The following is an 11994-nucleotide window of genomic DNA, read 5'->3' on the forward strand; positions in this document are numbered from 1 at the left end:
GCTCTCCCTATGGTTCACTGGAATCCTACAGCTTTAGAAGTGGCTTTTGTAACCCTATACAGACTCATAGATGTCAATAACTATTTCTCGACTAGTCTGGAGTTTCTTTGGATCGTTTCATTTAAGTGCAACTTTTTTAGATCTGTCCAACTTGATTTTGTCAAGATGATTCTAAGTGATTATTTGATCGAACAGGTCTGGAAGTAATCAGGCTTGGGTGTGATCAGTGAAAATTATCCAAAAACAGTGATAAGCCACAATTCATGATTTAACAAGGGGGCCAGGCAACTCGTTTTTTTCCCCGTCATATGTTTGCTAAATGCGGCACGGTGGCAGACTGGTTAGAGCGTCAGCCTCACAGTTCTGAGGACCCGGGTTCAATCCCCGGCCCCGCCTGTGTGGAGTTTGCATGTTCTCCCCGTGCCTGCGTGGGTTTTCTCCGGGCACTCCGGTTTCCTCCCACATCCCAAAAACATGCATGAATTGGACACTCTAAATTGCCCGTAGGCATGACTGTGAGTGCGAATGGTTGTTTGTTCCTATGTGCCCTGCGATTGGCTGGCAACCAGTTCAGGGTGTACCCCGCCTCCTGCCCGATGACAGCTGGGATAGGCTCCAGCACGCCCGTGACCCTAGTGAGGAGAAGCGGCTCAGAAAATGGATGGATGTTTGCTAAATGACTCGGCGAGGGTTCTCCACGTGTTGTGCAACTTCTTCTTTTTTTCCCGCATAGTCGGACTTGTTTTCCTCATACTCCTTATGGTTCATTCGCAAATGGTGGAACAGATTTGTCGTTGACCTGCTCTTGACAGTGACCGAATTTCAGCACATCTTAGATAAGTTATTTTGACTGACGTCAGTCTTGTCAAACTCATCTCCACGGTAGGGACGTAGACCCTTGTTTCATCCGCGAAAATGCGGACTCCTACATATTTCCTTTATGTGAAATCATGCAGTGTTTTGCTTGCCACTGAGTCACGTCACTGAATCATCTCTGCTGATTCTGCGAATAAGGACTTTTATGCACCTCTTCCTTTCTCTACTCATCATTTTCCATCCTTGCACCCGTTCGGTTGTTTTCTTTTTGAGACAGTATGAATACTCAATGCATTTCTTTAAAACCTTCACGATCTTATCATAGGCAAAATATAAACATAAATCACCCACCCCTAGGCGTGTCCCACTCAAAGTCCTGATCTCAACCCAATTGAGATGCTGACCACAACAAAGGTATTATACACCAGACATCCTAGGAATCTTGCTGAAGTGCAACAATTTTGTAAAGAGGAATGGTCCAAAATTCATCCTGATCGTTGCACGTCTGATCTCTAACTAGAGGAAACGTTTGGTTGACGTTACTGCTGCCAAAGGAGGGTCAACGAGTAATTAAATCCAAGGGTTCACTCCTGTGAACGTTAACATGTTATTTTCAATAAAAAAAACAATCCATATAATTGTTTGTGTGGTATTAGTTTGAGCAGAATCTGTTTGTACATGTGAAGAAGATGAAGATCAGACTACATTTGATGACCAATTTATACAGAAATTTAAGAAATTAGAAAGCATTTACTTTTTCCTGCCACTGTAACATTTTTAGGCTGGTTAGAGCGTCAGCCTCACAGTTCTGAGGTGAGGGGTTCAATCCCCGTCCCCGCCTGTGTGGAGTTTGCATGTTCTCCCCGTGCCTGCGTGGGTTTTCTCCGGGCACTCCGGTTTCCTCCCACATCCCAAAAACATGCATTAATTGGAGACTCTAAATTGCCCGTAGGCATGACTGTGAGTGTGAATGGTTGTTTGTTTCTATGTGCCCTGCGATTGGCTGGCAACCAGTTCAGGGTGTACCCCGCCTCCTGCCCGATGACAGCTGGGATAGGCTCCAGAACGCCCGCGACCCTAGTGAGGAGAAGCGGCTCAGAAAATGGATGGATGGATGTAACATTTTTAGCCAGTTGCCGACACACTAAATTTGTTTCCCGACAAACACACACACACAAAACCACAAATGCATTCAGTAATTGTCTTACCTGCTAGCTTAACAATTTCTGCTATCCAGTACACCTTAGTCAAGTGGTTGGTGTCAGAGTTGAGCACTTCAATTCTCACCCCTTCTTCAATACCTCCCCAGCATGTCCCCATGGGGGCCTGAAACGATGTTATTGGAAAATTATTAATACTTGTTTAACCTCTGCAATGATTCATGTTCATACTTACATGCTTGAAACAGCTGACTGGCGCTCCAGATGTGTTATTGACACAGATATACTGACCCCAGTCAAAACTTTCAGTTGGAACCACTGGTAGAAACACACATGAATGTTTGTGGCACAGAGCAGGATTCAAAAGAACAGTACTGTGATCTTTGTAATCATCATTAGTGGTTATTAGAACTGTCAATCAATTCATTTTTAAGTCAGATTAATCACACTGTTGAATTTTGACGAATATATCACACAGTACTACATTTTGCTTTGAGATGGTATTTAAAACTTGCACTTTGATGAAAAGAGTTCACCGCTGCACAATCTGGAAATTACTATGCTTTTTTTCAAAAGTCCGATCGTTATGACTTAAAGCAAAATTTGCCACCGAGCACCCCAGTCAGTCTCCTCACTTATCTTTGCGCTGGCGTAAGCATTGATCTGATTACTGACCATATAGCAAACTGTGCCACATTTCAGATATCCATCCGCAGTTAAGGTAGCATGTGTGGTCAAAATAAATTGTGATTAATCTGAGTTAATACATGATTAATGCAATATTTTTTTGTGATTAATCATGAGTTAACGCTTTAACTTTGACAGCCCTAGATATCATACATACCGGCTTTTGATTTGGCCTGGTTCTGTTGACTTGCTTGGTACTGAGCATAAGCTGCCAATTTTGCCACAAGAGGTTGCTTCTGTAATACTTTTGCTTTTTTTGTTGGAGGCTTGCCCTTGTAAAATCCAAACAGAACAGAGTATGTGTTTGGTTTACTGTTGTACATACTATCCTGTAGATACAGTTTTAGGAAATAGCAAACACCTACCTGGAGTCTCGCTAATATGCTTGCTTTTTTGGAATTGGAAGAATAGCTCCTGGAACAAGAAACACTGCAGAAACGCTTTGTTTTGGAATAAAAGGCATCTCGGACTCCTATCATTCCACACATCTCACAGGTGGCTGTGGCACAAAAGAAAACGCGAGTACAGTGTGCAGTCAAGTCAATGGGTATTTAAACAGAAAACGCATCCCTCTCAACAATTACAAAAATACAGACGAGTAAAGAGAAAATGTATGGAACATTTAAATGTCTTCTTCCACCTTTGGTTTTCATTTGTTGAATTAACTGTATTTTCTTGTTGTATTTTCCACAGTATGCCTTCCCAGCATTTTTCATGGGTCTATGTGACCCACTCTACATTTAATCACGAAAAGTTTAATACTTCTTCTTTTCCTTTCGGCTTGTCCCTTTAGGGGTAGCCACAGCGCGTCATCCTTTTCCATGTAAGCCTATCTCCTGCATCCTCCTCTCGAACACCAACTGCCCTCATGTCTTCCCTCACAACATCCATTAACCTTCTCTTTGGTCTTCCTCTAGCTCTCTTGCCTAACAGCACCATCCTCATCATCCTTCTACCAATATACTCACGATTTCTCCTCTGGACGTGTCCAAACCATCGAAGTCTGCTCTCTCTATCTTTGTCTCCGAAACATCGAACCTTGGCTGTCCCTCTGATGAGGTCATTTCTAATTTTATCCAACCTGGTCACTCCGAGAGCGAACCTCAACATCTTCATTTCCGCCACCTCCCGCTCAGCTTCCTGTTGTCTCTTCAGTGCCACTGTCTCTAATCTGTACATCACGGCTGGCCTCACCACTTTTATAAACTTTGCCCTTTATCCAAGCAGAGAGTCTTGTGTCACACAACATACCTGACGCCTTCCTCCACCAGTTCCAACCTGCTTGGACCCGTTTCTTCACTTTTAGACCACACTCACCATTGCTCTGGACGGTTGACTCCATCTTTCTAACTGTTCCTCCACCTGCTCCTTGCTTTCACTAAATATCACAATGTCATCTGCAAACATCATGGTCCACGGGGATTCCAGTCTAACCTCATCTGTCAGCCTATCCATCACCACTGCAAACAGGAAGTGGCTCATGGCTGATCCCTGATGCAGTCCCACCTCCACCTTAAATTCGTCTGTCACACCGACAGCACACTTCACCACTGTTCTGCTGTCCTCGTACATGTCTTGTATTATTCTAACATACTTCTCTGGCACTCCAGACTTCCGCATGCAGTACCACAGTTCCTCTCTGGGTACTCTGTAATACGCTTTCTCTAGATCTACAAAGACACAATGGAGCTCCTTCTGACCTTCTCTGTACTTTTCCATCAACATCTTCAAGGCAAATAATGCATCTGTGGTACTCTTTCTAGGCATGAAACCATACTGTTGCTTGCAAATACTCACTTCTGTCCTGAGTCTAGCCTCCACTACTCTTTCCCATAACTTCATTGTGTGGCTCATCAACATTATTCCTCTATAGTTCCCACAGCTCTGCACATCACCCTTGTTCTTAAAAATGGGCACCAGCATACTTTTCCTCCATTCCTCAGGCATCTTCTCACGCGCTTGAACAAGCTGGTCAAAAACTCCACAGCCACCTCTCCTAGATGCTTCCATACCTCCACAGGAATGTCATCAGGACCAACTGCCTTTCCATTTTTCATCCTCTTTAATGCCTTTCGAACTTCCCCTTTACTAATCATTCCCACTTCCTGGTCCACCACACTTGCCTCTTCTACTCTCCCTTCTCTCTCATTTTCGTCATTCATCAACTCCTCGAATTATTCTTTCCATCTATCTAGCACACTACTGGCACCAGTCAACATATTTGCATCTCTATCCTTAATAACCCTAAGCTGCTGCAAATCCTTCCCATCTCTATCCCTCTGTCTGGCCAACCTGTATAGATCCTTTTCTCCTTCATTAGTGTCCAACCTGGCATACATGTCATCATATGCCTCTTGTTTGGCCTTTGCCACCTCTACCTTTGCCCTATGTCGCATCTCAATGTATTTCTTTCGCCTCTCCTTGGTCCTCTCAGTGTCCCACTTCTTAGCAACTTTTCCTAATATGATTTCCTGTACTGTGAGGTTCCACCACCAAGTCTCCTTCTCTCTTTTCCTCCCAGAAGATACACCAAGTACTCTCCTACCGGTCTCTCTAATCACCTTGGCTGTAGTGGTCCAATCTTCTGGAAGCTCCTCCTGTCCACCGTGAGTCTTCTTACACACCACCATCCTATGCTGTCTAGCCACACTCTCCCCTACCACTACCTTACAGTCGGTAACCTCCTTCAGATGAATCCACCTGCGTGCTTCTACCTCCACTCTTGTAGGTCACACTTTGTTCCTGCCTCTTCTAGAAAAGTGCTCACTACAGCCATTTGCACCCTTTTTGCAAAGTCTACCACCATCTGTCACTCCAAGTTCCTTTCCTGGATGCGGTACTTACCCAGCACTTCCTCATCACCCCTATTTCCTTCACCAACATGTCCATTACAATCTGCACCAATCACGACTCTCTCTCTGTCTGAGATGCTCGGAACTACTTTGTCTAGCTCCTTCCAGAGTTTCTCTTTCATCTCTTGGTCACATTCTACCTGTGGGGCATAGCCACTAATCACATTATACATAACACCCTCAATTTCAAGTTTCAGCCTCATCACTTGATCTGATACTATTTTCACCTCGAAGACATTCTTAGCCAACTCTTCTTAAATAACCCCGACTCCATTTCTCTTCCCATCTACACCATGGTAAAATAATTTAAACCCTGCCCCTAAACTTCTAGCCTTACGGGCTTTCCACCTAGTCTCCTGGACACACAATATATCAACCTTTCTCCTAATCCTCATGTCAACCAACTCCCGAGATTTTCCTGTCATAGTCCCAACATTCAAAGTCCCCACATTCAGTTCTAGCCTCTGTGCTTTTCTCCTCTCCTTCTGGCGAAGAACTCGCTTTCCACCTCTTCTTCGCCTTTGAGTTTAATACTAATATAACGAGTTTCGAGTTTAATACTAATATAACAGAATATATGAATAGATTTTCAAATAAGTTAATTTGACCCATAACATTACAAGAGCACTAAATGTGTTTAAATTCTGCCGATTTTAATTTCAGTAATGTTTTTAATGCTTTGTCACTTTTATATTATTATTATTTTTAATCCTTTGTTAATATCTCTATGTTAATTCACGATCAGCTGAGCCTTTGATATGCCAGCGGGTACTCAAATACAGATCCCAAAGGGCTGCAAATGAGTTAAAGGTCCATTTATTGAGGTCGGTCAGGCCACATGCGATAATACTGCAATATTCAAAATGTCATTTTCATTTAAAACTAAATTGTGAACTGAAATAAAATGTCCTTTTCATTTGGACATAAATTAAATAATAGAATAAAACAAAACATGACCGCTATCATGAATCCAAAAGAAATATATCAGGGAGTTTAAAAAACATTTTCAAATCAAATATAAACAAAGAACCACAGTAAAGAAGGAATTATATATTGGGTTGTCACACTTTTGAGTGTGAGAAAGAATAACCAAATACAAATTGGTCAATGAACCCAAACATAGACTAAATAATAATCGAATGAATATACTTACAAATGATATCAAGAACTGTCTTGTCCTAGCTTGTCCTGTTCCTCCCTCACAGGGTGCAGCACTACTGTCCTCTATAAAACCTAATTGTTTTTCTTTGTTTGTTTTTGTTCGATTTCGACAGCGAGTATCCCATCTTTCCTTGTGCTTATTGTTTTAGCCCAATGTTTAGCTTTTTTTTGGGCATCGGCGCTTACGTTGGTTTGAAGACTAAAATAAATGCTAAAACCCATCAGTGCAAAAGTGCAAGCAACGGTTTACCTTAGCTGTCTCAATGTTGGCATAGATGTATTTTATTGTTTCACTCACCCAGTTGACTGAGAGCTGACTTCATTGACGCTCCGCGCGGTGTAGGCTGAGGCTCAGAGCGCGTCAGACGCTACACATCGGGAAAAACTCCTTTGCACAATGTAATCTTATTCCAAGTGCTGCACTGAGATGACTGGTCATTAATTTCAACAAAGTTAAGAAACACTTTTGTTTGCCGCCGCTGCCGTTGGGCACAAGCATGTCATCGTGCCCATTCTTCTTCATTGGTTTACGCCGCTTCTTAGTTGCTTTATGCCACTTCTTCGCGGCTGGAGGACTAGGCATCGAAACTGGGAACCGACATTTTTAAATTTGAACGGTTCCGGGAGAACCGGAACGATAGTCCCGGTTCCAATCGGTTCTCGGTGACCAACCCTATCTGAAAGGAAGCACAATCTTGCTGATTCAATTTCTGACGAAGAGGGACAGTCATCTCAGAGTCGGTAAGCTATTTGGCCTTTAGCGACCAACATTAACGTCAACTAGAGGTGTCACAATTAATCGACAACAAATCGATCATCAAATTAATGGACAACTATTTTGATAATGGATTAATTGTTGAGAGCCATTATTTAACAAGTTAAAGACAAGAGTTTTCCACCCATTTTAAATTGCAATATCATTAAGATATCAGAGGTACAAGCTGCCAAGTTCATTAAAAGTTGTTTTATTAGGGTCTGAATAGTGACCTGCGAGGTCCCTATTGTATTTGTAGAAATTATTAGGGCCCGAGCAAGTGACCTGTGATGTCCCTATTGTATTTGTAAAAATTATTATTATTATTAGGGCCCGAGCAGCGACCGCTCCAAGGTTCTTATTGTTTTTGTAGAAATGATTATTAGTACCCGAGCAGGTGGACCTGAGAGGTCCCTGTTGTATTTGTAGAAATTATTATAATTATTCGGGCCCAAGCAGTGACCTGCGAGGTCCCTATTGTATTTGTAGAAATTATTATTAATATTATTATTTAGGGCCCGAGCAGTGACCTGGGAGGTCCCTATTGTATTTGTAGAAATTATTATAATTATTCGGGCCCAAGCAGTGACCTGCGAGGTCCCTATTGTATTTGTAGAGATTATTATTAATATTATTATTTAGGGCCCGAGCAGTGACCTGGGAGGTCCCTATTGTATTTGTCGAAATTATTCTTATTATTATTAGTCATCACAATCGAAGCCATTTTGAGGCACTATATGTGCAGAATAACTGGAAAAAAAATTGGCACACACATCGGGCCTGCTGAAAGATTTGATTAAAAAAAATGGCCCGACAGCACCCCCTAGAGCGATGCCGAAAGTACATCAAAGGACAACTCGGTGATCCTTATGACCTACGGCTCTGAAAATTGGTACGAGATCCAGACGCACAAAAAACTCCAACAGGAAATGATCTATGACCTTTTGAGGGGGAAAAGGTTGAAATTTTACAATTTTTTTCAGGGTTTATAGTTTTCTGAAGTCCTCCTACAACTTTCATCCGATTCGCTTCAAACATGGTGTATATCATCTCAAGACATGGGACATTAAAGGTTATCAAATGCTTTTTAATCCGACAAACTATATGACGGGGGCGGGCCTTCAAACAATTCATTCCATATTTCGCCACAAAACCGAAAATGCCTGAACTTGATCAGTCTCGTGGTATGTTTCACCTAGAGCTAAAAAAAATAGGCTCACACCTGTATCGACCCCAGACATACAAAAATGTCAGAGGCACGGATACACTAAACCCAACAGGAAGCGACCTGCGACTTCGTAATCGGAAGCTTCGACCTTTTTCGCAAGGTTGATGATGCAGTTCATCAAAGAGCTATTTGTGGTACGTCACACCTACACCGACCAAACTTGGCAGGCACGTGTAGCATCCTGACACCTACCAAATTGTAATTACAACCCATATCCTAAACTCAAAAGAAAATTATCTACGGCCTTTTAAATGTAACATTCACAGTATTTAAAAGTCCCACCATAATTAACCAACAATAGCCTATCAGGTCATAAAATCCTACCTCACTCTCTTTTCTGTCTCTCTACATCTTTCTCTCTTTCTTACATTGTTGTGCACAATAAAGGATTATTTCTACTGTAATACTTATTCAACGACGCATAGTTGGGGTACATATAAAACATTAGGTGGGAGCAGCACTGCTTAATATGTCACTCTGCATTTTGTCTAAGTTACATTTTCATAAATAAACATGGGATTTACCTTCAAATAACATATTTAGACATAAACGCCATAGTAACACATACAAACAAACAATACAACAATACTAACGGGTATATATTCATCATCACCTGTGAAAGACGAGTTTAATACAGTTTTTCGACTTTGTCATTATACTATTTTTTTGCTTACTGAAATAGGTAGCTCCACGGCTTTTTATAAAAACACACAAATGCTTTTTTCCCCCCCTGAATGTCTGACATAAAATCAGACTACAATGTATTCTGTTTTCTATATGCCAGAATATTGCAAGGCTTTTTTTTTTTTTTTACATATACATGTAAGAGTCACCCCAGGCATGCCAATGTTTTTTGCGACGACTGTATGTATTTGTATTTATTGTTTAGTGGAATTTTTTCATATATTATTTATTTACTTGTGACTTAGTACGCACGCACCCGCCCACACAGCCGCTAGCATCCAACGGCTCCTCGGAAAGAGGGCGATGTTGTTTGTTTTCAGCAATTTTTATTATTGTTTTCGCTTATGCAGTAAATATTGCATGACCTTTTTGCTGCAGTTACACAAAATATTGTTTTTGAGCGTTTCCCAACCACATTCCTCCCATTGCTCACCAAAATGCCTTATTTCCATGTCGTCATTTCCTTCTACATCGTTGGTGTGCCACCAACGGGGCCACCGAGGCAAATTAATACAATAGAAACTAACTATTAAAAAAATACAATATAGAACAATACAGCAAGTAGTAATTATTTATTATTATTTTATTTTTATTATTGCAGCGTTGAGATTATGGATGTTCTTTGATGTTGAGTTGCTCGTGTCTGGTGATTGGCTGTTGTGATGTCAGCAAAGATGAAAGAGGACAGGACAAAGGAGCATTTCAGATGACAGAGCTAAGGAACATTTTAGCTCGAACGTAAGCTCAAGTCAGGGAGTCTTCTGTGTGTGGAGTGCCTGGCCGTGAGTTGTAGTCAATGGCAGCTCTTGAATGAATGTGCATTCTGTTTCCGGTCTTGGGAAGTGTTGTGAAAATGTGTGCAAGGACAGCAGAGTACGAGGAGGAACTTGGGGGACGAAAAGAGGAGAACGAGGCACAACGTCAACAACTGTGTGCCGTTTTCATTTTGCAGCCTCTCATCATGCTACGCAGAAAATACTCTCCATTTTGAACAGTATTACTGTGTTTATTTACGGGCACTGAGTGACGTTAGATTCAATATAACATTTTAAACATCTAAGACTGTGACCTATATTTCCGAAAATCTCAAAGGGTTGTGGGCAATGATGCATTATCAATGTTTAACAATTTTACTCAACATACATGACTTGGTGGCGGCACGGTTAGAGCGTCTGCCTCACAGTTCTGAAGACCTGGGTTCAATCCACGGATGTGGAGTTTGCATGTTCTCCACGTGCCTACGTGGGTTTTCTCCGGGCACTCCGGTTTCCTCCCACATCCCCAAAACATGCATGGTAGGTTAATTGAAGACTCTAAATTGTCCATAGGTGTGAATGTGAGTGCGGATGGTTGTTTGTTTGTATGTGCCCTCCGATTGGCTGGCAACCAGTTCAGAGTGTACCCCGCCTCCTGCCCGAAGATAGCTGGGATAGGCTCCAGCACTCCCGCGACCCTCGTGAGGATAAGCGGCTCAGAAAATGGATGGATGGATGGATGAACATGACTGGGTTGGAAAAACTTTTGGAGGTTAATAAAACAAGGGGGCTTCCACATCCCCATTGAACTGGGAAGTCTTCCCCATTCAGTTTACACGGATGATGCAAAACACAACATGTTAAGACCATAGACTTTACCTTTCTAAGATGGCAGTCATTGCGTTTTAACCGGCATCTCCATCTGCCCTTTAGTCTTCTGAATGTATGCTCAGCTCTTCTGGCTCTGCTTGATTTGTTATTACACACGAACTGCTGGGTGGCCAGCCTGTCATTGTCAGTTAAAGATTTCAAGCAGCCAGCTGAGAGGAGAGATCATCAAAAGTGTCCTCAGATACATCAACATTTTGTGTGGCCCAGATTTACTCAATATGGGCCATACCTCTGCACTTGTCCTACAGCGTGGTGTCCAACCTACTGCAATTTGCGGCCCTTACTTCATTGTCCCAATACCCCAACCTGCCAGGACCCCAACGGGGGCGGGGTACGAGGGCCCGATTATAGCTGCTCGCAGCTCTAGTTTGGGCCAAGCAGTGACCTGCGAGGTCCCCATTATATTTGTAGAAATTATTCTTATTAGTGAGATTGGCTGGCGACCAGTTCAGGGTGTACCCAGCCTCTCGCCCGGAGATAGCTGGGATAGGCTCAATTTTCCCTCTTCTCTCAGCTTCAAAATGGTTTGCTTTTCTCCCATATACAGCTCTCTGGTCTTCATGTTTGCTTAACAACAAAATGCAGTTTTCACAGGTGAAACCCAGACAAAAACAAGCACTATCTAATGTTTAAGAAATCAATCTAAAAGGGCATGCCTGAGCAGCTAGAAACAATAATTTCGCTCACTTGAAAAGTGGGTGGGTTCAAACAAAAGGTGCTCTGTCCTTAGTTGTTTAACACATTAACACAGCTAGAATTCTGAACTTTTGATCTGAAACCCAAATGTCTTCAGTATACAACAAAAACAAAGGAATTGACCTTGCCATTCCAATACTTTTGGAGGGCACTGTACATGAAATATTATCATTTCATCATTGGTTACATAAACTCTGTTAGCCTGTCTGTCAATCGATATAAAAGCAGAATATCCACACTTGACTGATGACTACTGATGCATTACTTCATGTTTTCCTGACTGTGTAAATACCAGAACTGTAAAAACATT

The 11994-nt window shown here is 42.0% G+C and overlaps 1 protein-coding gene across 1 annotated transcript in view; it reads right to left on the minus strand.

Annotated features, from left to right (window-relative positions):
- Window positions 1–11994, minus strand: part of LOC133473745 (MBT domain-containing protein 1-like) — an 83304-nt gene that overhangs the window by 45715 nt on the left and 25595 nt on the right. The window contains exons 3-6 of the mRNA XM_061765345.1: window positions 3029–3162; window positions 2821–2935; window positions 2212–2294; window positions 2025–2142 (exon numbers count right to left, since the gene is read on the minus strand). Of these exons, the coding sequence (XP_061621329.1) occupies window positions 2025–2142; window positions 2212–2294; window positions 2821–2935; window positions 3029–3162 (450 nt within the window). The remainder of the gene's footprint in view (window positions 1–2024; window positions 2143–2211; window positions 2295–2820; window positions 2936–3028; window positions 3163–11994) is intronic.

The sequence above is a fragment of the Phyllopteryx taeniolatus genome, unplaced genomic scaffold, assembly GCF_024500385.1.
Source record: "Phyllopteryx taeniolatus isolate TA_2022b unplaced genomic scaffold, UOR_Ptae_1.2 contig_43, whole genome shotgun sequence".
NCBI classification, from domain to species: domain Eukaryota; kingdom Metazoa; phylum Chordata; class Actinopteri; order Syngnathiformes; family Syngnathidae; genus Phyllopteryx; species Phyllopteryx taeniolatus.